Source organism: Anser cygnoides, chromosome 2, assembly GCF_040182565.1.
Source record: "Anser cygnoides isolate HZ-2024a breed goose chromosome 2, Taihu_goose_T2T_genome, whole genome shotgun sequence".
Classification (NCBI taxonomy): Eukaryota; Metazoa; Chordata; class Aves; order Anseriformes; family Anatidae; genus Anser; species Anser cygnoides.
The window spans coordinates 71,026,074-71,052,676 of record NC_089874.1 but is presented as its reverse complement, the minus strand read 5'-3'; the positions used below and the strand labels follow the sequence as shown (position 1 = coordinate 71,052,676).

The window sequence follows — 26,603 nt, the reverse complement described above, 5'->3', positions numbered from 1 at the left end:
GACAAGGATGGGAGCAGCAGAAGTAGGAAGTCTCTTCCCATAGGAGGAGGTGATCTGGGAGGTGAGATTTTCAGCAAAACAGGCAGGGCAGTGACCTCCCTGAGGATGGCACGGCCCCACGGTACCTGAGCAGGTCATGAGATCGCATCCAGTGGCAGTGTCTGGGGTCTGCCACAAGTACGGGGATTTGTCTAGCAGGTTGCAGCAATGAGGCAAGGTCAGGGAGGCCAGGAAATCAGGCAGGCCAGGAAATCAGTGGATGGGGTTGCAGTCAGTAGGGACGTGGCTGGGCATGGGCATAGCTGCAGCACAGCTCCCCCAAGGACCACGAGTCCTGATCACTGCTGCTACAGAGCGCAGCTGCCAGCAGCGTAGTCTCAGGCCACACAGCTTGGGTTACAGCTGGCCTTGAGCACAGGCAGAGATCCAGCAGTTTTCTAAGTGTGTAATGCCTGTCTCAAATCAGATAACTTGCAAGTCTGGGCAGCAGTTGACCTTTAATGGACAACAAGGCAATGAAAAGCAGGGAATTAGACCAGAGAGTTTATGCCTTGCTGCTGTTTCATGAGCTTTGGAAAGCAGTAGCCTGAATTGAGAACTGCTGCTGGAACTCTTTGTTTCCACTTCTCACAGTCAGGAGAAACAGTAAGCCCAACAAAGGGAGGATCAGACTTTGACAGTTGCGTATTTTTTATCCCCTTGGACCTTTGAGTGTATACTAAACTTCTTAAACAGCAGCTGGCATTTCTGCGCTGAAAGTGTGTGTCAGTGGATCAGAGTTAACGTGACTGTAGAGAGCCTTATTAGTCTCCTACTGGTTGCAAGAAAAACTTAACGCTTGTCATGCTTTGATTATGGACAAGTCAAGACTGTTGTGGTTATGTCAAAAATAGTTTCAATGTCCATTAGTATATGGTAAGGATGGTGTGCTTCTTCCAGCCATATTTAATGCAACAAGTACTACGTTTTTCTGCTCTAGGTAAATATTAGTGAGCTATGGCCACATAGTTAGTTGCTTGCCTAGACTGCGACTGTAACTAACTCACTGGCATCTTGTACTAGTGATGAGTGATGCATTTCTCTTGTTTTTTGAATCGTAAAACCAGTGCATTTATAAAACAGAACTTCTACAGATAAATTAAGGTACATTTAAATAGCATATGAAGACCTGCTAGTAGTAAGGGAATAACAAATACTTGAGAGTAGACCCATGGCAAATAAAGTTTCTAGTGTGTTACTAACTAGATGTTCCTATCCCTGTACATTTCTTCCAGTATTAGTGTTTTCTTTAGGTGCTGTTTTTATAACAAACCATATGATTTTTTGGTACAACAGCTTAAGATTAAACTGACATACATTAAGTTATGTAGCCCATATATTATGGCACATTAGGTCAACAATAGGAAATGAAATTTTATATGTAGTTATAAAAATCATGCAAATACTTTTCTTTTTACAATGCCTAAAGTAATCATTAACAGCTGTACATCTTTAAAGAACATACTAATTTTGCACTTGAAAATGGCAGGGTTTATATAATTACTAAGTCCAAAGCATCTATTCTGAATGCAACCGTTAACAGAAGTAGCCTAGGTCAACATGTGAAAAAAGATTTATTGTACACTGCAAGGCCTTTTGCAGGATGTTACTGTAAAACTTACCATAGAAGCCAGGGAAGGTATGGCATGAGCATATACATGGAGGTATTGCATTATTAAAGTTTGTGTGTGTTTTCAGGGACTTACGTTAGCCTTTAAGAGCTAAAGCAGAAAGTAACCTCTTTTGAAGAACAGCCTGATTCAACTTCTTTAAAATAAGGGGAAGTCTGTAAGACATGTAAAAACAGGAGTTTACTGATCACTTAGGCCTTTTTGGCTAATTCAACATTAAAACAGCTGATGAGACTGCAGTGATTCAGGCTCCTTTAAACATCACTGTGACACACCTTTGACAGGGGAGATATAAATCTCCACAGATCTTCAAATGAAAACAGTCATAATTTAATTTTAACAGTAGAGTCTAATTTTAAGCTTCACTACAGCTCAACAAGTGTAGCATTTGATAGTAGTTTAGCTATTTTCCAGTCTTGCTGTATCACCTTGGGCCAGGTTTTCAGACCTTGTATAGTATTTGGCAGTGGATAACTTATATCAAACTACACGGAGTTGTCATTGCTATTATAAACATTTAGATGTTACAGACCCTAAGTACCTCTTAGGTGAGTTCTGAAATCCTTGTATGATACCGTGGTGTTCTTCCAAGCCCAATCTGTACATTCACTCTCATCTCCCTAGCAAGGAACAAGCGTTTCACCTGGAAGCCTGGTGCTGCTCAGATTTAGCCCCACTTCTAGCTGCTTGTGTATGTGAAAGTAGTGTGTGTCAGTGGTAGACATCGGACCAAGAGTACGCTCTTGTAAGAGTATTCTGACAGGAAATGGATCTATAGAGAAGTGTCAGGTGAAATCATCAGTTCAAAATACTCAGATTTGGTGAGATGTTACACAATGCTTCATGACGTCCTACTACATAGACAATATTTTAAATAATATCTTGTAAATTATTTTTCTTCCACAGGTAACAGAACCCAAGGTCTTTTTTTCCTTCTTTACTATTGAATAGTCTTAAGAAAAGTTGAAGCAAATAGGCATTTCAGGTTTCCAGTGCAGGAAAACTGAACACAGCTCACATGATACCTGCACAGGATGGCATTTTCTATCTGTGTCCTCCATATTTGGCCATCCAGTCTGTTCTTCCATGTACTGGCTGAATTGTTGGTGCGCGAGTTAAGATATTCATGTTTTTTGCTGCTGAATTGTAAGTAGGACCTGGTAACGCATGAGCAGCTTTGTTTTTCCAGGAATAGTCTGAAAGGAACAAGAAGTCAGAATTAAAAAAGTGTTTCACTACTTCACAGATTTGAATGAGAGCTGAAAGATGACTTGTACTCAAGGATGCTAACACAGCAGGATGCTTTAGTCTCTAACATGCCATCTATGCTTGTTTTCCGATAAGGCTAAAGTTTCCTATCATTTTTATATCTTACTAGTAATTCTCTTCTACTGGATACCTGTTTTACAACAATCCCTGTAGAAAACAAGACTGAAATTCAGTGAAACCTCATGATTATGCCTACAATTCTATCTCCTATCATAAAGCTACCTCAGAAAGGAAGTGTGTTTTTTTTTTCCTCTTTATCTCAAATATTTGAAAAAGCATATAATAATAACTTCAATAAACTCATTACATCTCAAACAGCCTATACTGAAGCACAGGTTCTGGAGACCCTCTTGTTTCTTCTGAGATTTTATGCATTTTATTTCCTTCCTGCTTAGCTAATGACTGCTGGTGTACCTGCTGGTGAGTAATCTCCATTTCTCTTTTGGTTTAATAGGCTCTATTCTAAATGCTCTTCCCTCCCTCTCCCTCCCCCCCCTACTTATATTGGCATCCATTGGGTCTCCCGCACTGGTAGTAGCACGCTACCACATTCCTGGACTTCCTACTCAGACTCCCCTTTTCTGCATTTCAAATAGCCACTGCTGCCTCAAGCTTACTAAAGTGATTGCCCTGTTGCAGGGGCTGATAACCCATGTTTTTATTCATGTTCATCACCAATTCTGCTATTTTTCCAAGCTTTTAAAGCTAGTTACTTGGAATCTCTCTTATCCAAACTTTTGCTGTACCCTACCATTGTTTCCTTAGCATTCCTAACGTATGTCCTGCCATTCCTTTCCTACTTTCATAGTTCAGTCTTGTTAGTTTTTACTGATAGGTGTTGTTTTGTTTTAATTAAAATGTTATGAATAAAAATATGATTTTTTTATGCTTGCATATTCTGTTTCTTGTGGAAAAGCATGTATGGTATTTTTCAACAGTGGGTTGAACTAGTTAAGGTACAGGTGAGAATCAAGGCATTTAAGAAAGGGGGAATCTCAAGAATCTGAAACTGAGGGTCAGGTCATCCCTATCTCTTTAAAAACAAACACCTTTTCTAATGTTCTTTTTTGTTGTAAGCTGGCATTCGCTATCTTTCATCAGTATGATTCCAGCATATCCTCTCTCTTGGCAAGGAAGGTCACTTTTCTTGGGTCCTGCATAAGTTTTCTGAAGAAAGTGCTATATTTTATGTTTAATATATTTAACTTATGGCATTAGAAATCTCTGAACAAACGAAGAGAGCAAAAGCAACTGAGAGCCTAATTTATTTCAGTTTGGATAATAGAAAGCAAAGGGTCAACAAAAATGTTGATGTTCAACTATAGGAGAGAAAAACTGCCGTTTGCTTCACCTTTACCTCTCTTCCCCTTCAGGTCTGTGGATTTTAGGCTAAATATGATCAGTTTAAGCAACAGGATTCTTGCTCTTTCTCCAGGGCATGGAAGAATCTTTTAACTGACCTCCATCTGCCAGCCTTTCTGACTTTTACTACGTTTTCATTTCTAATTACAGATTAACACTGAATTTATTTCCCTTTGGATCACTTAAGTAATTTCTTTTCATTCACACTATTCTCAGCAGTCTAGAAGTAGTTGTAGATTTTGTCTTCCTGTGAACTTCCTGATCTATACAGTGACAAATCAAAACTTGCACTGGTAAATTTCAGCAGTGAGTTAAAATAATTAAGTGCAGCTCTAGTCTTCCCTGGTGGGTTTCTGATCAGCCCAGGCTCAGAACATTAATTTAGTTAAGTTTATTTTATATATGCATGCCATCTCCTTCCTTCCCTCCCTCTCTCCTCAGAAGTTGTTTGCCAATTCCTAGGTGGGAACAGGTAGCTCAAAAGAACAAGTCAGCAAAATAGCATGCTTAAGTAGGACCATATCAGGTTGGTCTGTCATAGGCCCTTCGATTAAACAAGTCACTGTCAGTTTAGGCCCTTATTATTTCATCTGAAGTAACTAGAGAAGTATTCTGTTGAGTTTGGACAATGGTGCTAAGTTTTCTACTCACAAACCAGTTTTTCCTGAGCACTTTTGTTTGTCTTCTCTGAATCAGAAACATATCAACAAAGAAACACCATCTATACCATAGAATATACAAGGTAACTGTTATATTCAGGATAGATTTCATATTGTTTTTAACCGAATGGAGGAAACTATCTTTTAATGTGTTTAAGGTAATGTACAGCTAGATCATTAGTATATCATAACTATTCAGAACTGGTCACTTGCATTCTCGTTTGGCTTTTACCTTGTATAATGTAGCAGCATTGAGATTTTCACTCCAGAAAGCACTCCTGTGATATTTCAAGGGTATAAGAACAGTGTCACGTACTGAGATGACACTCAGACTTGCATAGCTAACATAGTGAAGACACAATGAAAACCTGTCTTAAATCACCACCACAGAAGCTGCTGACCAACCAGAAAGGGCTAGTAAATAAAAGAGCAATTCATTTTAATTTAGTGCTTGTACTGTATCTGTGGCATTATTTGTGAATTTATTAAGTCATCTGAGGAAGGTCTTTGCTTTTTTTTTTTTTTCAAATAGTTGAGGCCATTGTAAGCATGTATCAGTATCACCAATTACATTATACTGATGAAATACCCATGCAGGACAGCCACATGCTACATTTAAGTCACTGTCAAGAAAAAATCCTCCAAATCTTTAAATAGGAGTGTTGTTTGTTTGTTTGTTTTTTGTTTTTTTTTTTAACCTGCATTTATCTATTTTTCATACTTACTAGTTGGTGACTAATATTTCCTAATAACTACATAAATCATGCAGTTACATTTGTATCCAGTCTACATGACCACTTACTATTGAGTTGTGGAGTTACTTTTTTTTTTTTTTTTAAAGCAATTTTACTTAGCATGAATTTCTAATAAAAAGTAGTTTAGCAACTTCTCCAGAACTGGAATAACAAAAGGGTTGCGCATTTGTTTGCTCTTTTACCTAACATCTAATAGCAGTTGTTTCTCCGGGTATCATGATTGCCTCTAGATACCTGCATTCAAATCATTTAAGAAAAATATGCCTAATAATTTTATTTACAAAACTTGAGGAAAGCCTTATTAAGGGATAATAAATATCTTAGGAAGCACACAAAATTACCATTTATCGTTTCCTTAGATATGTATGTTAAAAGGATGTTTCTTACCTGATACAGATGGACCAAGAGGAGCTAGCTGTATCCGTTGTCCAGCTGATCCAACTTCTTTTTTATGAAAGGAAGGGACGTATCCTCCTGATGGGTTGTAAGCAGCACCTCCTACAAAGTCAGGATTTCCTGTTGACATCAGATTTTTAACATTTTCAGTTGCATTCAGAAAACCTTGCCTGCTTTTTATAGACACTTCAAAACACCATTGCATTAACACAAATAACGAGCGTGAGAGTTCTTTAAAAACTCCCTAGTGCTTGCCTATTGGCAAAAGTACTTATTCTTTTCTTTGTGTTGTAGTTGGCCCCTTTAACGTGCCTAACAAACTACATTTGTGTATACTCTAGTACATCTGATCCTGTGATGCAGTAGGACTAAAGACAGAAAAACAGTACAAATATTTCATTTGTACAGCCATTAAACTTAGATCGCATAGCAAAGCTTTATACCAAGTTTAGAGAAGATGAGATCTTACCTTTTACGTAGAGCTAATTAATTTCCTGGAAGCTAGTTTAAGCATTTCCATATTTGAAAATCAGCGCTCAACAGTAGTCCTGCACTCAACATATTTGGCTTAAGTCTATCCAAAATAGAAACAAAATCCTCTTGTGGTAAGTGGTACCCCATATGAAGGTGACTTAGCCAGGTTCACAAATTTGGACCCAGTTCCCCTCGCCTTTGAACTCTGGCTATAATTTTATTGGGCCTGGTTTTGGTCCAGATCTTTTTTAAAGCAGTGCTACCTTGAAAAGATTTACATAATCATCCTCTTTTGGAAGCTGAGAAATGTCATGCATCTGCACACAAAATTAGTACTGAGTTATTGTACAATAGCTTTGGAATCTATTATAATTTAACACTGTGCTCCAAGCAAATTTCTCACCTTCTCCACATCTGTCATCATGGTGACAGTCTTAAAGACTGTGCTGGCACAACACCTGAAGAAGTGTGCTTTCTCTGGTGTTGAGGTTCCATATTGAGTAGTATTACATTTTATGAACTATTAGACCATACACAGTAGTTTTAATTTGACCTTTATAAAGTGTGAACACTTATATTAACATTTAAGTTGGTTTCAACCGTAGTTTTGGAAAAATATAGTGAGTTGACAAAGTCTTCCTGTCTCCTAAATCTCTGGTCCCAGTGTGCTTGCAAAATGCTCCTCTTCACACAAACACCCACAGCTCTCTGTGCTAATATCAGAGCTCAGTGCAGTGGACCTATAAGCTGCAAAATTGGTCATCTACAAACCCCCAAAGTATCCTCAGCTATTACAGCTGTGTTGGGTCATTGTGTACCTTCCTGTTTAGGAACACTAACAAAAAGCATTCAGCTGACTTGGTTTCACCAGTCTCCCCAAGCTGTCAGGTCTATAAGTCCCATGAACAGTTGGGTCTCTATGGGGTTTCCCTGTGTACAGGTCATGCCAGTCTCCAGTGCAGTAAAGAATGACACAAGAGTCCTGGTGAAAAATAAGACTTTATTAAAGTAATCAATTAAAATATGACTTTCTTGCTGTTTTAAGTTGTTCTTCCTTTTCAGGAATTTGCCTGAAAAACAAAGCAACGCAGTTTTAGTATTACATTCACCTGTCTAAGCACTTCAGTAGCACTTCTTAAAATTCTGAAATCTAAAAGTAAGATCATGGCAGGCCTCAAACTAATATAACCTCAAAAAGACTACTGCCTATTTCTTATCTACAGCTCAGCAAAGTGTCCTATCTGTAAAAAAAAAAAAACCAACAAACTGCTGAACAACTTTTTCCCTTCCCCTTACCTTTTAAGGCCTGATGTACTTTATGAGCCCTTCTTCAGAAAATAGAAGAGGGCAGCCCAGAAGAAGAGTCTCGGTGAAACTGAGAGGTCTGGAGGTATCATCTTTTTGGATGAGAACAAAAGAGGAAAAGTAGAAGTTCAGTACAGAGGAGTAACTACAGATATTTAAAAAAATCTTAGAAGCACATACTAAATTGTTCCTTACCTCTGACCACTGCTGTACAAAAGGAGTTCTCACTATTCATCCTTCAGACATGCAGGAAGCCATGATGACAAGTGCAAGTGTGGCCTGGGCAGTACACCCTACCTCAACACATACCTGGTTCTTCACAAAGAATAAAGCCACTGAACCATCTGAGCTGTGTAGCGAGTTGAAAAAAAAGAGCTATGAATAATTGTAATGAGATGTACCACAAAGGCAGTGCACACCTGAGGTGCCAGAAACTGAGGGAGAGGTAAAACATTCCAGCTTCACAATGCTTGCAGTGGAGAGTGTGTTTAGGCACAAGCTAGGCTGCTTGGAAACCTGTTTCCACCCTCTTACACTGAGGTTAACTCCACCAAAATCTATGCAATCACAGTACTGTAAAATCAGAGTAACAGATGGAAAATCAGAATGCAGTCAGTGGGATCAGTTCTTTGCCATTGTCCAGCAACAGTGCAGTTGCATGCTATGGATTAAAATTATGATAATAAAATTTACTTTATCTTTTAAAGTGCTGAGAATCCAGAAGAAAAGTTAGGAAGTTACCTACTGGAACATTCAGATGTTACAAAAAAGACTTCAGTAAGTATATATAGTCGGTTTATTCTCTCACATTTCAAAGAGTATGCTGATGCTATTCAGGTTGGGCTGCACATAGGGGGAAATGACTTGTCTTACTTAGGTATAACAGCATGCACTTAACTCGGTTTCAAAGCAAATACAAAGGTGAAACAATTCTGTCAGTATAAAACAAACAAACAAACAAAACAAAAAACCACCCAACAACAGAGGGATCTTAAATACATGGATGTGTTTTACTTGAGTTCATCTGACTACTCCAAAGAGTAAAGTTCACAGTAGCAGCAGTTTTCCACTCTATGTTATACTATGGTAAATGAGATTGACCTCTGCTGTTTACCTGCTTCTGTGTGTCACAGCAAGAGTTGCTAAAACATACCTCATTGGTAAGTATAGCCTCAGCCTTAACTCCCTCAGCTTAGAGAGGCTTGATCTAAAGCAGACACAACGAACGGGGCAAAGTTTGACAAAATAAATTACAACTGAAAATGAAGTATGTGGTCATTTGGAATCTGCATTGCAAGTGCAATTTTTAGAAGAAAACATAAATATGAAATGTGCAAAGAACCAGGCTATAGTTGCTATAAATTACCTTTTGGATCCTCTAACTTTTCATTCAATCTTTCTTTGCATGATAGTTTTTCAATTGGTATAATTAAGTTCTCTTCTGTAGAGAAGAAAATGAAAACGAAGAAAAAGATGGAAAGACAACTTTAGAAAAAGTACGGAAAGAATCTGGCTAGGTGACGTCAAAGAAACGAGGAAAAGCAAAGCAAGAAAGAATAAACATCTGACATTTTTCTTGTTTCACTTCCATGTTTTTACAAGCAGGAAATGTTACTCTGTCTAGTTATTTTATAAGGGCCATTCTAATAAGGGAATGAAAATGTAGTTTACCAACAGTGCAGTCATATTCCAATCATATAAATACATAAATTCCAAGTTTAAGCATTCAGGCATATCTGCAAAGCTGACTGATCATAACTTTATCATTCTTCACAAAGCATTTGTAACTATTTGCTTTCATCTCATTTCACCCTAGGGAAATGTCATGGGTAAGGAAAAATAAAACAATTAAACTAAATTTAGTTATTCACACACTAAACAGCAGTGTCAGCTTTCAATCCTGTCAATATAAAACAAACAAACAAACATGATTGAAGTGCTATATTACCCTGATCTGTGCTCCAACTATTCTTGTTTTCTGTGTGTCTATCTTTAACGTTGTTGCTTCCTGGGTATAGGAAAGATACTATTTTTTTAAAATGCTGATGGAAATAATGCTAAGAATTTTCAAACACATGAAATGATCAGTTTTAGATTCTTTTTTTAATTATTATTTTTATTTTTTTAATTATTATTTTTGGTAGATACTCCAGGTAACCCAGTAAGACAACAGGGGGATTTTTACCATTAAATTAACTTAGATGAATGCTACATTCTAATTCAGTAGGTAGCTGTCTAGCTTTCTGATACATAGTTTTGGAAACAGCTCTTGACCTTTTTGTCCCTCTCTCCCATGCAAGAGCATTTTATGAATAAACTAATTAATTCTAAGGCACCCTGATACAATATTTCTGAAAATAAAAAGGTACATATCATGATTGGTTGAAAAAAAAAAGCCTCTTCTAATCCAGGGGATGCTGTTATTTTTCCATTTCCTGTCTTTTACATAATTTCAGATGAACGATTTACACCTCACCTGACTTCCAGAGGGAGGATCAGTTCTGACGACACTGCAAGATGGCTACTAAAGTTCTGTTAAATAGAGGTGGGGTGTAGCATCTGCATGTAAACAAGCTTTTTGAAGTTCTTGTGTAAGCACGTTAGGTTAGGTGGTTTATTGGCACCAGTGAAGTTGGGAGTGACAATGGCTTCAAAGCTGGACAACAGCTTCAAAGCTGTTAAAGTTACCTCCCATCACAGGGTAGTGGGAGTATGTAGTTGGTGTGTAGGGCTTGGTGGTCAGAAGATAGGTTTTAGTCTCAAGTCAATGAAATCTTAGGTAAGTCATTTAACTTGTAAGTCTTCATGCTTTAAAACACTGATAGCAGTGATTTTTAAAAAATTTAGTAGAAAGGTGCCTTTTGTGCAAGTGCCTTGCTGAAAACAGGGAGACTTTTCATGCAGCTACAAAGCTGGTAGATTACTAAATAACTTGGTTAGAATATTATGCGTCGTTTTTATTATATGAGCTTACCATTCATCACCTAGTTTCTTTTCATATATGAGACTGCTGTTTTATAGTATTCCACATGACACTGACCAGGCAGTAATGAGGTCAAACTACTTGCTTAAATTAGCACAGTACGATAATTGGTCTAAGAGGATTACAGAAAAAAATTGTCTTGACAGCACTTTAGTCTAGGAGCTAGTCTATACTCCCTTTGTGCTTTGAAATCGAAATAAATCACTTATATATGAAAAAGTTTTTAAGAGTCTGTGTTTAAATAAGAAAAAAGAAAAAAGCCTAGAACCTTAGCCTGACAACAGAAGTTAAACTAGAAAGTCTTAAGTAAATTAATTAAAGTATGATGAAATACAACATGACCATTTTTATTACACTTTTACCTGTATTATTTCTGTTGAAAGACATTCCTTCTCCAAAATGTGCCAGTGGTTTAGAAAATAACTGGTTGTTCCAGGTTCCATGAGATCCTTCTTTATTGACTGCTACTAAAGAGACACTCTTAGGGTTTACACCTTAGAAAACAAATTATGGCAAATGTTATTAATTTCAAACATAATTCAACCAATGAAAAACAGTCATTTCTAGAACCATGAAACAACACCAAATTATTTGTAGCATAATGTAAACACCATAATGTAAAACAAAGAACAATGTCCACTGATTAGTTTATATTCCTCTACCATGAAAATTGGAGATGCCAATTAAATAATTCTTTTCATGCTTTCAGAGATGTTTTACTACAGTTATCTGGTTCCTATAAAATCATAAGCTCACTATTGATATTTTTGTCTCTCAAACAATTAACAGAAATGAAATAAACTATTGAAAATTGGAGTTCTCAAGGCTGAAAAACTATTTCTTCGAAGAATAAGTTTAAAAGTAGGACAAAGAGGTTCTTGCTACTTCAGCATGTTATGAGCTTTACAGGAGTTAATGGGATTACACAGTATGAAAGCAGCTCCCAGAGCTAGTGGTGATAGAACTAAAGTAATATGGATAAATACCAAATATGCTCCTTGGAGTTATTATTCTCTTAAGTGCTAGAATTACTACATACATACTTTTTAAAAACTATGCCTTTCTCATTGAAAACCAATAAAAACAAATGTATTGGAAGTATACTTAGAAATATAAGAAATATAGATTCATTTTCCATTTGTTAACTCTAGACAAGGAAGCTTTTCCACCCCCCCCCCCCCCCCTCCATTTGAACAAACTCTTGAGTCTTACGGAATCCTATTTAGCATTAAAGAAGTGATTTCATATTTAGAAGGACTGGACATACATTAGCTGGACTAATGAATTCCTGAAAAACTGGGGATACACTGTAATAAAACAACTTGCCTGGCAATCAGGAGCCAACTAAATGCTTACTGTGGATTACTGTAGATGTCACGATATGCTTACTGGAATTGTCTATTACTTATCAATGTGTTCTTATGGAGAATAAGTGCCTTGGGAAGGGAAGTGACTGGGTGTGAATTCCTACCCATGCAAGTGGCTGGTATTTTTTAGTACCTCCTATCAAGAAGGCTAACTGCACTTATCAGAATTGGAAGTTCAAAAACAACGAAACCTCCCTGTATTGCAAAACTGAGGACGGTGCATATGCACTACGGATGGGTAGTTTCTTCACTCCTCGGATACACTTGCTTACGGTCAATCAGGATGTATTCCTAGGCATCCAAGAGATCTTGGATTCATATTACCGAGGGTTTCCTATGCTACTGGCCATAAGAGGGCCTGTGAATGTTTATGATGTACAAGCAGAGTTGAGCTCCCTTCCACTTTTACATAGCCAGGACCTTCTGCATCAGTTGTGGTGAAATATGTTCTTGGAAAGGCATTCAGTCCAAAATTTGAAAATTTAGCCTGGGTATGAAAAGCAAAATTATCCAGTGCAAAATCTAAAGTTTAGACGTACTGTAAAAATATTGTTCACTGCTTATGTTTTCCATATTGTGTTGACTTTTCCCCTTACCAGGTAGATACCTTGATTGTCTTAGATAGTACTGTTTTGCTGATGTATTTGATCTTCCAGAATCACTTCTCATCAAAAACTTATTTTCCCCTCCTGGCTGGATGCAGCATGAAGCATTTGGTTCTGGAATGCTGAAAAATCAAAACGTTCAAACTATGTGGCCAGCAGCTCCACCTCAGAACAGCACAAACTGATGCTAGCTTGAAGAATACACTACTCTTCTCTTATCCTGCTTTCATCATTAGACTTTGGTCCTACAGAAAGTAACAGTCAAGCCTCAAACCTCATGAGAGTTTTAGATGAGAATATGGAGAAAAAAAAGTGTATCCAATACTACAGAATAGAAAGCAACTGTGGATAACTGGCAAAACTTTCCCTAGCACAACTGATATAAACTAGATTTACTTCATTTCCTATATGATTTCAGTAAAATGCAGAGTTTCATAAAAACAGGATGAACATATGAACTGTAGAGTGCTTAAAAATAAATATGGATATTAGTGGTGTCACATAGATACCACACCCAAAGATGGCCTGTTCATACAGCTCTTTGCGTTCTTGCAGAGCTTGAATGACTTAAATTTTAGCAGATCTGTTTTAACCAACCTATAAATCTACTTGTCATTGTGTACATAAAAAAAAAGAAAAAAGTGATTATATAATTAAAGGACTTACCTAAAAAGACATTCCTTGTTTTTCTTTTCTTTTAATAGTGCAATGCTAGGTTTCTTTGAACATGACATTCCAAATTCAGCATTGTCCAAGTCATCCCAGCTATCCATAGCCTTTAACAAAGTCTGACCCCATCGCCTCCTGCAGCTTTTAGGACCTACTGTGCCATTCTGAGGGCCACTAGCTGCTTGTTTCTATTTTGAATAGGAAAAAAAAAAAGCTTCAAATAAATTCTAAAACTTCATGTTTTTACATTTAGTTTACTTCAGACTACTACTTAAGAACATTGAAGAATTTTTCCCCATTGTGTTGTGCCTGTTTTGGTCACAATGTTAAGAAAGATTTTAAGCACAAAACATGTAACAAAGTTGGCAGGTATTTTGTGCATAGCTCTTTTAGACATGTCAACCTTCAATGGCTCAAGTCTAGCTGAAGTAGTTAGGTTAATGTTCTGTTTGCAGGCCCAGTTCAGCACTTAGCCTCTGTTGCTGGCATCTTGCTGAAGTCTCTTGCTGGGGGTAGAACAACTGTCAGAAGCAGGGCACAGGGGTGCACATCATTCACAGCAATCACACTCGGGGTTCTGAGTGCCAACTCCCATGGCCCCAGAGCAAATGCAGCTTTCAGAAATTAGTCAGGTTTTCCCTTAACATTCTCTACCAAAGCTTTAAAAAGTAGTAATTCTATCTTTTCATGCGACTGTAGTTTGCCTTCCACTATTTTCTGGAATACCTGTTATTTTTAGCATACTTGCTCAGGTATTTTCCTGCTTGAGACAACCAAAGTTCTCACTTTCCATTTCTTTTTCGTATACCAACAATATTTTTGTGAGTTGTTTCTCAAAGGTCAATAATGATAGCTGTTGTAACTACATTACTGCAGAAGCATGTCAGGAAAGGCTATCGTAAGAGAATATAAATTGTTGTTACAAGTAATGTATTTTCCCAATTTGCTGTAAAATTTTAATAAGTAATTAGCTATATCCCTAGTTAGTCCTGAATTATCAACCTGTATTTTCTCTAATAAAAAGTACAGCAATTTTCAGAGAATGGCCAGGTTGAATACAGTAAAAACCTGCAATAGAATCACCTGTCTAAGTTAGGTATTTACTGAAGGCAACTTACTGGTGATGAGTTTTTACTGATAGTCGGAAAAAATGGTTGTGCCTGTGGCTGCTGCTGTTTTGGTACTTGCTGGTTAGTTGTATTCTGAGGTAACTGAATTTGCTGGAGTGGCTGGTGGTTAACCTTTGAGAGGGGCTGTGGCTGCATTTGGTCAGGTACATCAGGTAAAGACAGAGGTTCTGGCTTGGATACTGCTTCCAGTTTGGGTAAAGTTGGCTTTGGTTCTGTTGGCTGCACTGGCTTAATAGGAGTCTGCTTCTCCAGATATTGTGGAGGAGGTCCTAACATTTGGCCAACTTGAAAGTAAGGGTACTTCAGAGCCTGGAGAAGAAGATATAACATACTAATTATATTTAATAAAATTGACTTTGCTAATTTCATCAAGAATCTAAGTGTGTTTCTGAAGCATTAAGCAATCTCTTCAGCACTGAGGCAAGATGGATGTATAATTAAATCTTATGTATAGCTAGCTCTCAGTACAGCATTTTAAGCGCTTCCCACTGTTTAACTTAACAAGATGGATCCACTTGGACATGTTAGAGCAGTCATGTCCTTTTAAAAATTCTTTTATTTCTAGATTTTTTGGAGTCTGTGTTTTGAGGTGCATTTTACACTCAACTCCATTCTACATTCATGCAGTAACAAATTTCAATTTTAAAAACAGGTAGTTTCCACTACAATACAAAACCCTCACTGCTTTATTGCATGCTTCCCTGCTAACTATCTTTCATACCTTATTAACACACCAGCTCTCAACATGCTCTCGCTGCCCGTTTTGGATTGAATCATCCAAAAGGATTCTTTTGTTAGTTCTCAGCGATGTTTTGCCTCAGCTGCACTTGAGAATTGCTGCCTTTGTACACATTTCTATGAATGTGCATTAAACTCTCCCTTTTGCCTGTGAATTACACAACTACTGCAGCTGCTTCCTTGACAACTCACTTGGGCAAAACCTGGTTATTTGCTTTCATAAAGTGCCATGCAAGAATTCTGAGTAAAGATGTATAGCATCAGACTACAGTCAGATCTCAGTGACTGTAACAATAGAAACGCTATATAAAGTGGACAGATATGGTTGTTCTCCTTTGCACCATCTGCTTAATCACTTCTGAATCACTTACGTTACATCCACCTATACCTTGCATTATGTTTGTTTCCCAACAAAATTCTCCACATTGTCCTTTTATACCTTCTAAATAGGATTGCATTAGGTATAAATACTCAAAAATCAGTAGAATGTACACATCTTTGAAATATGTATACTTTTTTAAATTAACTTAAAGAAAACCTGTGACCTCTGTGACCTACTGGTATGTTCTTCTCAAAGTTCTTTCTTTATCACTTCGTACGGTTTATGTCCCATCTCCTAGTAAAAAACAATCCTTAGCTCTTCTATATTGCATTCCATTTGCAGCCTTACAAAATCAAAGCTTTACTTTCAGTATCCCCCTCCATACAGACAAGTGATGAAAATCAAGTGGGGGAAGTGACTTATAATTACAATTCAGGAAGCTCAGACCTGACTTGCTGTAGGTCTCTTCTTTGGATTCCAGTTCAGCATATCAGTCATAAGCTGTATGGCTTCACTGCTTGCATTTGGGATAAGAGTTTTTAGGCTTATAGGGACACACTGTGGGAAACGGAAATTCATAGTAGAAGCAAGGTGGTATCCTTCCAGCCAGTCACTCTGTTTAAAAGGAAAGAAAAACAGTATAAATAAATAAAAGGATGAAGACTATGCACACTTGAGGTATTAGATCAAATTAACTTTTCTGCAGCTTGAGTCATGCATGGTCTGCGTAGCTCCTTCCTATACAATGAAAAACATGCATTTTTCATTGTAATTGCTATGACACCAGTGACTGCAGCGTCAGTCTCCAGTGACTGTCCTCAAGCTCTCCTGTAGGTAAGGGTGGATCTGTCATTGTGCATACAACACTTGGACATACTCTCTCGGAAGAAGAGAATGCAGCACTAACAAGAGCAGTAATGCACATCCCAACTATTACAGAAATAAGCTCTAACAGCTGATTTCTATGCATTTCTCTTTATACTAGAGGTGAAGCCCTTGCACCAGCAGACCATGGTTGTGCAGCCACAATGCAGCCTACGCAATGTACCTGCTTCCACCATTAAAACAGTCGATGATTAAATTACAGCTAGACAGTATTGCAACAGGAAAAATCATGACCACTAGATTAAAAAAAAAGTTTTCTTTTTGAGTGTTTCACTTTCAAAAACTAAAACCTGAAGTCCTTAGTTGCATGAAAATTGCATTGCTTGAATACAGAATTGTAGGATTATCAAAGATCTCAAGAGATCATCAAACCCATGCCCTTGTCCCTCTCTGACAGTTTAGTCTCAAAAAACCTTCCAGTTCCTGGCAAGCAACAGCTGCTCTAGACAGTGTCTTTCGTAGTTGGATCTCCTCAAGATTAGAAAAATGGACGTTTCTCTTGCAGCAATATACAACCATTACTGAATATGCTATCATCCATGGATACCAAGAAAGAATCCTACTTTTCTGTCTAGAACAGCCTTTTTATAAATCAGGAGCTATATTTCTTGTCCTTTTTTTCCAGTCTTCTTTTGTGTAGGCTGAAGAAGCCCAAACAATTGAACTTCTGGTCTTGACTTCTAAAGTTTTTCCTCTTATCCGGACTCCGATTTTCTTCCTTGAAAGGCAAAACTTACAACTGGGCATCATATTGCAAGTGAAATGGAAAGAATAGTTCATATATCAGTGGACTGTACTCCTTTCTTTGCACATGGTATGGTATTTGTCTTTGTTGCGACAAAAAGCTGTTGATGTACAATGCACTATACATCTCCTATATCCTCTTCTGCAGAATTGTTCGCTGGATAGTTATCCCCAGATATTTATGCAGCTCTGATTATGCTTGACCAAGTATACCACTCTAAATGTAGTTAAAGAATATTTTCTAAGCTGCATCTCTAATTTTATAAGAAATTCTGAATTCTAATCTAACAGACTTCCTAGCCTGCTACCTGCCAGCTTAATAAGGAAAACCTATTCTATCAGAAGGCACTTGGTACTTTTTTTTTTTTAAATTATACGCAGAACCACTCAGAGTCCTATTCAATCTATCTATCATTTTGAGTGTGAACCATTAAAAGTTACTCTCTGAGTAAGGTCTTCCAAATAGGTATTCACACATATAGGTACATATATATCTACAGTATATACTTACATATATACCTACAGTATATAGGTATATATATAGTATATACAAATATATATACCTATACAGTATATAGGTATAGCTGTTTGTCTAAATATGCTGCTGATAATGTTATAAGGAACAGCATCAGAAGCCATACTGATGACAATGTATGATATTATTGCTTCTCTTCTATCCACAAAGCTTGTTACACTGCTAAAAACATAAATTGGATTGATTTGACAGTTTGGTCTTAAGATACCTTGTTAGCTATTGCTTATCTTGTAGCACAGATCAACAACAAGTTTTTAGTTCTTTTACCAGTCTACAGTAATCAAAGAACTCAAATGTAATTATAAGCCAAATCTGGTTAAAATAAGTCTCAAGACTTCAAGTGACATTCTATTCCATCACAAAATTATCTGTTGATTTAAATGAACGGAGGTAAACTCTTTCCTCCTCCTCTGCATCTCTCTGCTTTATTGTAGCTGGTGACATCCCACTAAAAAAGGAACAATTTACAACTCAGTAGCAAGGGCTAAGTGTTGAACTGGTGAAGTACCAAGAGTGAAAATGGTACAATGGAAAAATGAAGAAAACATTTCAATTTCTCAAAAAAATGAATTTGGAATTAAAGTGCCATTGCCACCTTCAACTTATGAAAATGCATTTCATTCATCTTCTTTTCCGGTTGTCATTACATTTTCATTAGAAGAGGATATTCTTAGAGCACCATCACAACCGATACTTGAATTAGGTAACAGAATTATATCTGTAGGAACGTTATAAAAGGGTTATAAAACAGAGCGAAGTAGTTACCTGTCAGTATTAAAACAAGCAAACCAACCAACCAACAGAAGTCATTAGCATAGTATTATGGATTTAAACCAATAAAAGGAGAGCAATTTGAAATTAAGACAGTTTCTGGGCATAATTCTTGTAATTCCTTATTGCAGGTTAATGGAAGAAATGAAAATATATACCTGGAAAAAAAAACCACAACTATTTATGAAACTTTATCTATAAAAACATACTATAAAAGTAACTCCTTGTGTTTTTCAGAATGCGGAAAAAACACTTCACCAGTAACAAAAGCATTGTTTGTTGTGAAAATTCATAATATTTAAATGCTCTTCTTATGTAGTGATGTCCCTGAAGAATGCCTTAACATTGTCATAAGGAGATAAAATTCCCAAGTCTGCCCAACAGGTGACAGGGGCACAGAGCCTCTAAGTACAGCTTCCTGATTCTAGAGGGCTGATTTACAGCATCTCTAACCCCTAGGGTCTTTAGAAGGGGCTACAGTTTCCTCTGAAATACTCAGCTGGCAATGCTCCCTGCTTCCCCAAGCAACCAGCCGTGCTATGCTTCTGTTCAGCTACTGGTAAAGTTACAGAACCACACCAGTGACCTCAACGCTGCTCAGCTGCACACCATGGAAGCCTCCTGTGCATGCCAAGAACTTGTTTGTGCTGAAAACACTGAAAACGTTCCAGAAGCTAGTGTGTTGTTCTCTTGCGCAGCTACACTGACTGTACATCAAAACTTTATTCTTACTATCCTAGACTTGTGAGATGCTTAAGAAAATTAAGTTAGCATCTTGGATTGAAAACTCAAGTCTTAACATACTCCTACATATCACACATCATTTCTGATGCACAACTGTCATAGCGAGCACTGTTTTACACCTAACAATTTGCACTTAATCCTCTAGACTCAATTTTCACATCCACACTTCCACAAAACGTCATATATAACTCTCAACCTTTGGCCTTTCACACTCTGCTCTGTCATGAACTCGCACCTGTTTCTCAGTATGTTCTCCTGGATGTTTTCCCACCACTTCAAGCTCTGTATGTTCCTAGCTACACCTACTCTATTTTTGGTTTTTTTTTTTTTTTCCTGTTCCTCACTTCTCCACTGATAATTCCTGTAGAGGAGAGGAGCTGTTACGCTTTATATTTTATTGGTAAAACACCGATGATTCTCCAGTTCTAGAGACTGTGTTCAGTCAGTTATTTCACAAACATCTGCTTACTCCCATGGGCAAACGGCTGATATACTTCTGTCATCTCTTACACTAGCTATCATAATTTGCTTCCCCAAAATATATCTCTATTATTTTGTCTTTTTTTTTTTCAGCTTACTCAACATTCTAACGGTAAACTTCTTTCCCCTCTTTTATTCCAATTGATTCTGACATCTCTTCACAGTTCATCAGACACCTTAGTTTCAAGGCTTCCTTTCTAATCCTTGCTTGACTTTTTTTCCATGCTGTGGTGCTGGTTTTCTCATGTTCTAGTTTTGCACTTGTTTTGAACCACTTCCTAGGAATTCATTTTCTTTTAAACATCCTTTACCTTCTCTTTCAAACTCTCCTTTTCATGAAGCATTTTAATCTGTGTTTCTGTATGTCTCTAACATCTTAATTCAATTAAATTACTAACTCATAACACTTGTAATTCAAAGGATCAAGCATATTAGTTGGTATAAAGAACAACAACAACACACCTTGATGCTTACTTGTTGGAAGTATTAGTTATGTAAGACAAGTTCTTTTACATTCATATATCCACTTCCTAAAAACTTTTTAACTGAAGTAAGTATAATTGCATAAATTTGTACATGCATTACCGAAACCTCCCTTGTAGATTTTAAACTATTTAGCCCTCTCAGAAAATAATCAAAAAACGTTTCCCTCTATTACTTCTTATTGCTAGGAATATTGTATGACAGATTCGTATTTGAGATCGTGTTTCTTTTATGCTTCAAAAACACAAAAAGCATAATTCATCTTATTCAGGATAAATTCCACAAGCTCCAAAATCTGGGCACCAGACTATAAGAATTAAGGTTTCAGGAAAGGAAAACAAATCAGCTGAAGCAAAACAAAATGAAGCCTTAGGAGACTGATTTAATTTTTTTTTTAAATTCTCTTGACATGCATGGCTTTAAATAACTGAACAAACCAATTTTATCTGGCTTTCATCATAGAGCAGAACAGGATTACGCATAATAGTAGGATATAAAACAGATGCTAATATGCAACAAAAGACCAGCATTCTATGCCTTAATGGATGTCTAGAAAGGCATACAGTTGAGAAAATCTTAACTCCATGGGAAATTTACCAAAACAATTATTGATATGTATGTTCTGGAAGTGAGGTAACATTCAACGTTTCATAATAATTTTATTTCACTTTTTTTTTTTTTTAATACTATTGCATGAGTTCTTCTAAAAGTCTTACCTTCTTTGGAGTCCCTAATACCTGGCAAATTTTGAAGATTTCATCTACTTCACTTGTGCCTGGGAAAAGAGGTCTTAGTGTGTATAGTTCAGCCATGATGCTGCCTACTGCCCACATATCAATAGGTGAGCTATAAATAGACGATCTCAGCAAAACTTCAGGAGCACGGTACCTATGAGGATGGTAAGAAGCAATAGATAAATTAAAATGGTAAGCAGAGAAAGGTAATTCATTAAGATAATGATTAACTTCATGATATACTTACCACCTGGTAGAAACATAATCTGTATATGGTGGCTGAGATCTTAGCTCTCTAGCCAAACCAAAATCAGCTATTTTTACAAGTTCTGGACCAATACAAAGAAGGTTTTCAGGCTTCATGTCTCTATGAAAAAATCCTATACAAAAACAGACAGAAAAGAATGGTAAATAATTGTGTCATCATTTCTTAAACAGCCAGAGCCATTTCTTAAACAGCCATCCAAATTTTACTTCAGGATTATTTTGGATTTTTTTTTTCCCCTTTTTAAATTCAAAATAAAAGGATGGCAACCCCACCCCCAACACACATATTTTCCCTCCAGCAATTATTACATGAAGGATTCTTAAATTAACAAATGTAAACATTCATTAACATGCTGTAGAATATGAATTAGCTATTGCAGCAGTATCAAATAACAACTAATTTAGAATTAAATCTTTTGAAAAACAACAAGAACAAACAAACAGAACTATTTTGTCAAATTGACCATCTGATACTTGCTTCATTTATGGAATTCCTTGAACAATTTTTCACTATTTTATTTATCATCGTGACAACAATTTACAGGCACAGACATTTAAAATATATCCCAATTCTGCTCAGAAATGCTAATATTAGTAAAGCAGGCACATAAAGTTTTTTCAATGGTTAGTGGTGGCTTAAGCAGCTATATACCTGGAGAGGAGCTAAGCAGCTGAGCAAATCAGTTCTGCTGGTTAACTGGAGCTCACAATTTGTTATAAATCAATTTGATTGAAATTCACTTACTGCAGTAAAGCATTCAATTTCTGTATGCAGAAACTGGCAACCACTGTAAATAATTGGCTGAAATTATTACAGTGAAATGTAAATGTTCAAATTTGTCATACCTGTTATTCCCAAATATTTATGTTCAAAACAAAATATTAATACTGTAACTTAGAAGTGTCAGTTTTTAATATATTTTAATTTTCTCATTTATTACATGTAGAAAGGAGGAAGGGAAAGAGGATGCTAATAATCAGAAAACAATACGTGGCCTTGATCAGAAAGTCACAAAACCAGCAACTTTTGTGTATTTTATAATACTAAATGGAGTAAGTAAAAAAAATTATTTACTCCAACCCATCAACAGGCCTTATCAGGGTACATGAAAGCTAATCACAGATCACTGGGAACACTGCTGCTTAATTCACTCTGAGCTTTTTACTGTCTTTGGAAAGTTTTAGGGATACCAATGTGATGTGACGGACAAGCACTAAAGAGAGTTAAGCAAGAGAGTAAAATACTATATTTTGAAATGCAAAGGAGCTTAATGCCAGTATTTCAGAATGCAGTTTGCAGACACATTACACGTGATAATTAAAAGTTTTGTAAGTGTTGTGAAGCTTTTTGTTTTTGTTGCTAGCACACAGCACCTCATTTTTAGAATGTGCTTTTAATTGCTAGAAAAGTCTCATCTCAAAGTATTTAAATCCAAATTGTATTTGATGAGGAGACTCTTTGGATTTCTTAGTTAGCAAGTTTTTTTTTTTTTTTATGACTTAGGGCACCATATTAGTTATGATGCCTCAAGATGAGAGAAACTGCCATCTGTAAGGTATTATTGCTCCTTAGATAGATCTCTCCGAGGAAACAGAAACGCACAGCATAGAGGCTTCTTTTGCTTGTTTATTCATCTGGCATCTACTGTAGGAAAAAATATTAAACAGTGTATGAACAATACCCAGTGCTTTCAAAAAGGAAGAATATCTGCTTATAGAAAAATAAAATGTAACTTCAGATATGGTTTAAAAAATGCACCATACTTGAAGCAGATGGAAATAATTTTATTAGAGATAATTGATAGACTTTGCTAGATATTTTTTATTCATGCTATTACTGTGCAGTATCTTCTTTTCTTAGAAGAGCACTATATAGTTAAAACTCCAGTATCAAACTTACCGTGTTTGTGGATAAAAGCTAGCCCTTGTAATATCTGATACATCATGTTTCTGATGACTGACTCAGGGAACAACTTGTTTCTGTGAAGAAAGATTAACAACTTTGCATAATTAAAATAACAACACTGTATTTTTTGTAAGACAAAATATACACACTTCCTCATTTTGCACAATATGTCCTGAACAGATGAAAACAGACCCGTAGATGAATCTGGCTGGCCTGTAGCATGCTTGAATAGATAGATGATGTGGCACACACAGTATTGGAATGAACAAGAGACTGCCCTATGTAGCAATGTAGTAGGTGTGCTACCCAGTGGCACCATTAAGGGAACCCTGACCTAGGACAGTGCTTCTCAGCTGTAGGGTAACAGTGTGCTAACATTGCTAACAGCTAACTAAGGGCTTTGTGCATAAGGAGATAAAGGTGCACGAAGGAAACACATTAAACTTGGAAGAATTCAGCAAAGAAAACGGTTACTGAAATGGCAGGTCCTACTCCAAAGTTCACCTTGAAAGTGATGACAAATAGTGCTATGTACCATTTGTCCAAGATTGCAACATCACACAATCCATACCAAGGTTTTCTCATGAACATGCATGTGTGTATGCGCAGATGACTACCCCTGCCACCTCAAGCCAAATCCGTAATTAATGCAGAATTGATGACGTTTGTACAATCCTTCATACATTAAGGAAGGCTAGCTAAGAAAAAAGAAAGGATTTGGAATTTCTCTCATGGCTTAATACATACTGAAGACATGCAAGTTATCTCATTAACAACTGAGCAAAGAGTTACTCCCAAAGGTATTGCAACGTGCAATGCTGAGCAATGCAGAATTCTACCCTCGCACAAGCAGGTGCAGCAACTCCTGTTCCCATCAGCGGGGCTGCAAGAGGGAATTCCAGTACGTTCTTCAGGATAGCATAAAAATCATTACATAAAGCATGATAGCACACTAGTTGTTCCCTAAAAGAGACATACCTGTCCTTCATTAACTGATAGAGATTTTCCTTCATGTATTCAAACACAAAGTAAAGGTGGTCATTTTCTCGTATGACTTCTTTCAGTTTTATTACATTGGCATGATTTAGCTTCTTCAGAGACTGTAAAAGAGCCAAAACAGGGTTTCAGATAACTTGACAGTGGCTTTGATTCCTTATCTGATCTAAGCCTGTAATATGTAAAAGTTTATTGGAAGAAATTTAAAAAACAAGTCTGTCTGGAAGCCTGTATTTATCTTGTAAACTCTATTTGTGTCTAAGAACAAGAAAAGAGCATTTTAAATTAATTTCAAAACAAAAACAGCAAATATATTAGTAGCAGTTTAAAACTTCCATCTCTAGGGATATCATAACTGAGACGAAGAATAACAAAACCTAAATGTCTATGTTGAAAGATAGTTCTGAACCTCTAACAGCTTTTGCTTATAGAACTCAATAAGAAAACTCAGCATTTTTTTAATGAAAATTTCATGAACAAGTATACTCCCTTATAGGTTTTCTTTTTGGAGATATATGCAATTTCCAGTACCTAAATTATAAATCTAGTCAAACCTAAGTTATAGATACCTAATTCCTCTGTTAGGGAGTTTTGTATTTACAAAAAATTAGATGCGTGAAACATGGGGTGACGTTAAATTTTAGTCCAGGTTTTCATGTGTCAGGATTTATTCTATCACTTGGCTAGCCAAAACTCCCAGTGCTTTCTACAGATGCCCCAAAGAAAAGATATGAGGACTGGATATACTGGATGGACTGGAAATCCATCAATAAAATGAAAGAGCAGGCTGCTAAAACACACCCACAAACACAAATCAAATCCATCATCTTTTCTCAAAGACAAGAGACTTGGCTACAAGACATGGCCACAGCTTGAGAATGGCAGGATATTCCGCAAAGCAGAAGCAGCTCTCGGAGTGCCATCAGCTCATGGCTTTGTGGAACCTGTCACCCCCATTTAAAGAGTTCACTAAGTTTGGCCTTATTAGGACATGGTAGATGCCCTTCTCCTTCAGGAAAACCTAACCAAACATTTTTAAATGTGGTATGTCTGCCATTTTACCTTGACTTCTCTCAAATTCATGCATTCATCCCATGAATAGAACTTTCTTTTCATTCTGAAATAAAGTCAGAGAAAAAGTATCTTCAGTGAGTAGCACAGAATGCTTTTAGAGCAAACCAAGATCCAGATATGTTTTTTCTTTTTTTTTTCTGAATATAGCACTAGCTGTATTTTGAACCAAATTTGAAACATTTTATACTACTCTTCAGCAACATAATTAAAGTAAACTCAACTCTTACATGTACTAGAAATTAACGTGTTTGATGATTAATCACTGCAAACATTTTTAGCAGAGTAGATAACCAGAAACCATGATACTACAAAGGTATTTCTAAAAGCATCAGGGACACAAATTCCTGTTGTATCATTTGAATTGTGCCCTTAATAAGGAGGAAAGCAACAGTGACACAGCACATAAAGCATGGATTTTAAAACAAGAAAAATCACTTCCTCTTGCCTACTTCGCACATTCTAGGAAATGATACTTTTGAAATCTGTGAAGTATCTTACCTGCCTAAAATTATAATTAGCCATCTGACTTGATCAATCTTTTTTACAAGCCTGTTCAAAAATACTAAATAGTGAATAGAAATTGTTTCATTTTTTCCAAGCAATACCCATACGTAAATACAATAGTCTCTAAACTAACCACTACATATAATTGTGTAATACATTTATTTGGAAGTCTTAGATACAAATAAGGATAATTAGGTGTTGCTCAGATTTTGGCACTGAGTTGTTCATGTCATATTGTTTATTGTGTTTTTGTAAAGTTCCAGCTCCTACAGTGAAACTATATAAAACTAAGACTTCATTTAAAATAAATGCATCTTCAACCAAAACTGGCCCCCCCCCAAATCCCAAACTTGACATTCACACAAAAGAATTCCAAGTCTTGAAATAGTGAAAATGAAAAACATCCCTCACAAATGTTTTTTTTTTTTAAACCAAAATAATAAAAAAATCACAAAAATAATCAAATCAGAGATTTTCCTTTGGGTATAGATTCATATTACAAAGAGGCAACAGTACTAGCAGTACATGGAGAAAGCTAACACTCCCAGAAATTCTCAAAACAAACAAACAAACAAAAAAGAATCAGTCAATTACATTCCAATTACCCTTCTGCAGCTTTTACTTCGCAGATAACTCTTTAAAGTTATCTTTTCAGAAAGATGACTCCATAAAAGGACATAAGATAAATCCATAAAAGGAGGAAAAAAATCTCAGCAATATACAGTTTTTAGTACTTATGTCTTGGATCTTGCTTGTAATTCTGTAGGGAGCATCCC

At 36.5% G+C, this 26,603-nt stretch overlaps 1 protein-coding gene across 12 annotated transcripts in view; it reads right to left on the bottom strand.

Moving 5' to 3' along the window:
* Nucleotides 1-457: 457 nt before the first annotated feature.
* MAK (male germ cell associated kinase) overlaps nucleotides 458-26,603 on the bottom strand; it is a 31,330-nt gene continuing 5,184 nt past the window's right edge. For 2 of the 12 annotated variants that reach the window (XM_013190458.3, XM_066992436.1), the window contains exons 3-15: nucleotides 25,312-25,366; nucleotides 24,232-24,353; nucleotides 23,248-23,327; nucleotides 21,328-21,460; nucleotides 21,063-21,234; nucleotides 16,152-16,319; nucleotides 14,633-14,953; nucleotides 13,512-13,702; nucleotides 12,837-12,967; nucleotides 11,236-11,367; nucleotides 9,257-9,331; nucleotides 6,103-6,231; nucleotides 458-2,866 (exon numbers count right to left, since the gene is read on the bottom strand). In XM_013190458.3, coding sequence (XP_013045912.2) covers nucleotides 2,715-2,866; nucleotides 6,103-6,231; nucleotides 9,257-9,331; nucleotides 11,236-11,367; nucleotides 12,837-12,967; nucleotides 13,512-13,702; nucleotides 14,633-14,953; nucleotides 16,152-16,319; nucleotides 21,063-21,234; nucleotides 21,328-21,460; nucleotides 23,248-23,327; nucleotides 24,232-24,353; nucleotides 25,312-25,366 — 1,861 coding nt within the window. In that variant the 3' untranslated portion in view covers nucleotides 458-2,714. Of the gene's footprint in view, nucleotides 2,867-6,102; nucleotides 6,232-7,571; nucleotides 8,240-9,092; nucleotides 9,899-11,235; nucleotides 11,368-12,836; nucleotides 12,968-13,511; nucleotides 13,703-14,632; nucleotides 14,954-16,151; nucleotides 16,320-21,062; nucleotides 21,235-21,327; nucleotides 21,461-21,999; nucleotides 22,136-23,247; nucleotides 23,328-24,231; nucleotides 24,354-25,311; nucleotides 25,367-26,603 lie in introns of those variants that run through there. The other 10 variants (XM_066992437.1, XR_010829421.1, XM_066992441.1 and 7 more) reach the window with 10 other exon arrangements.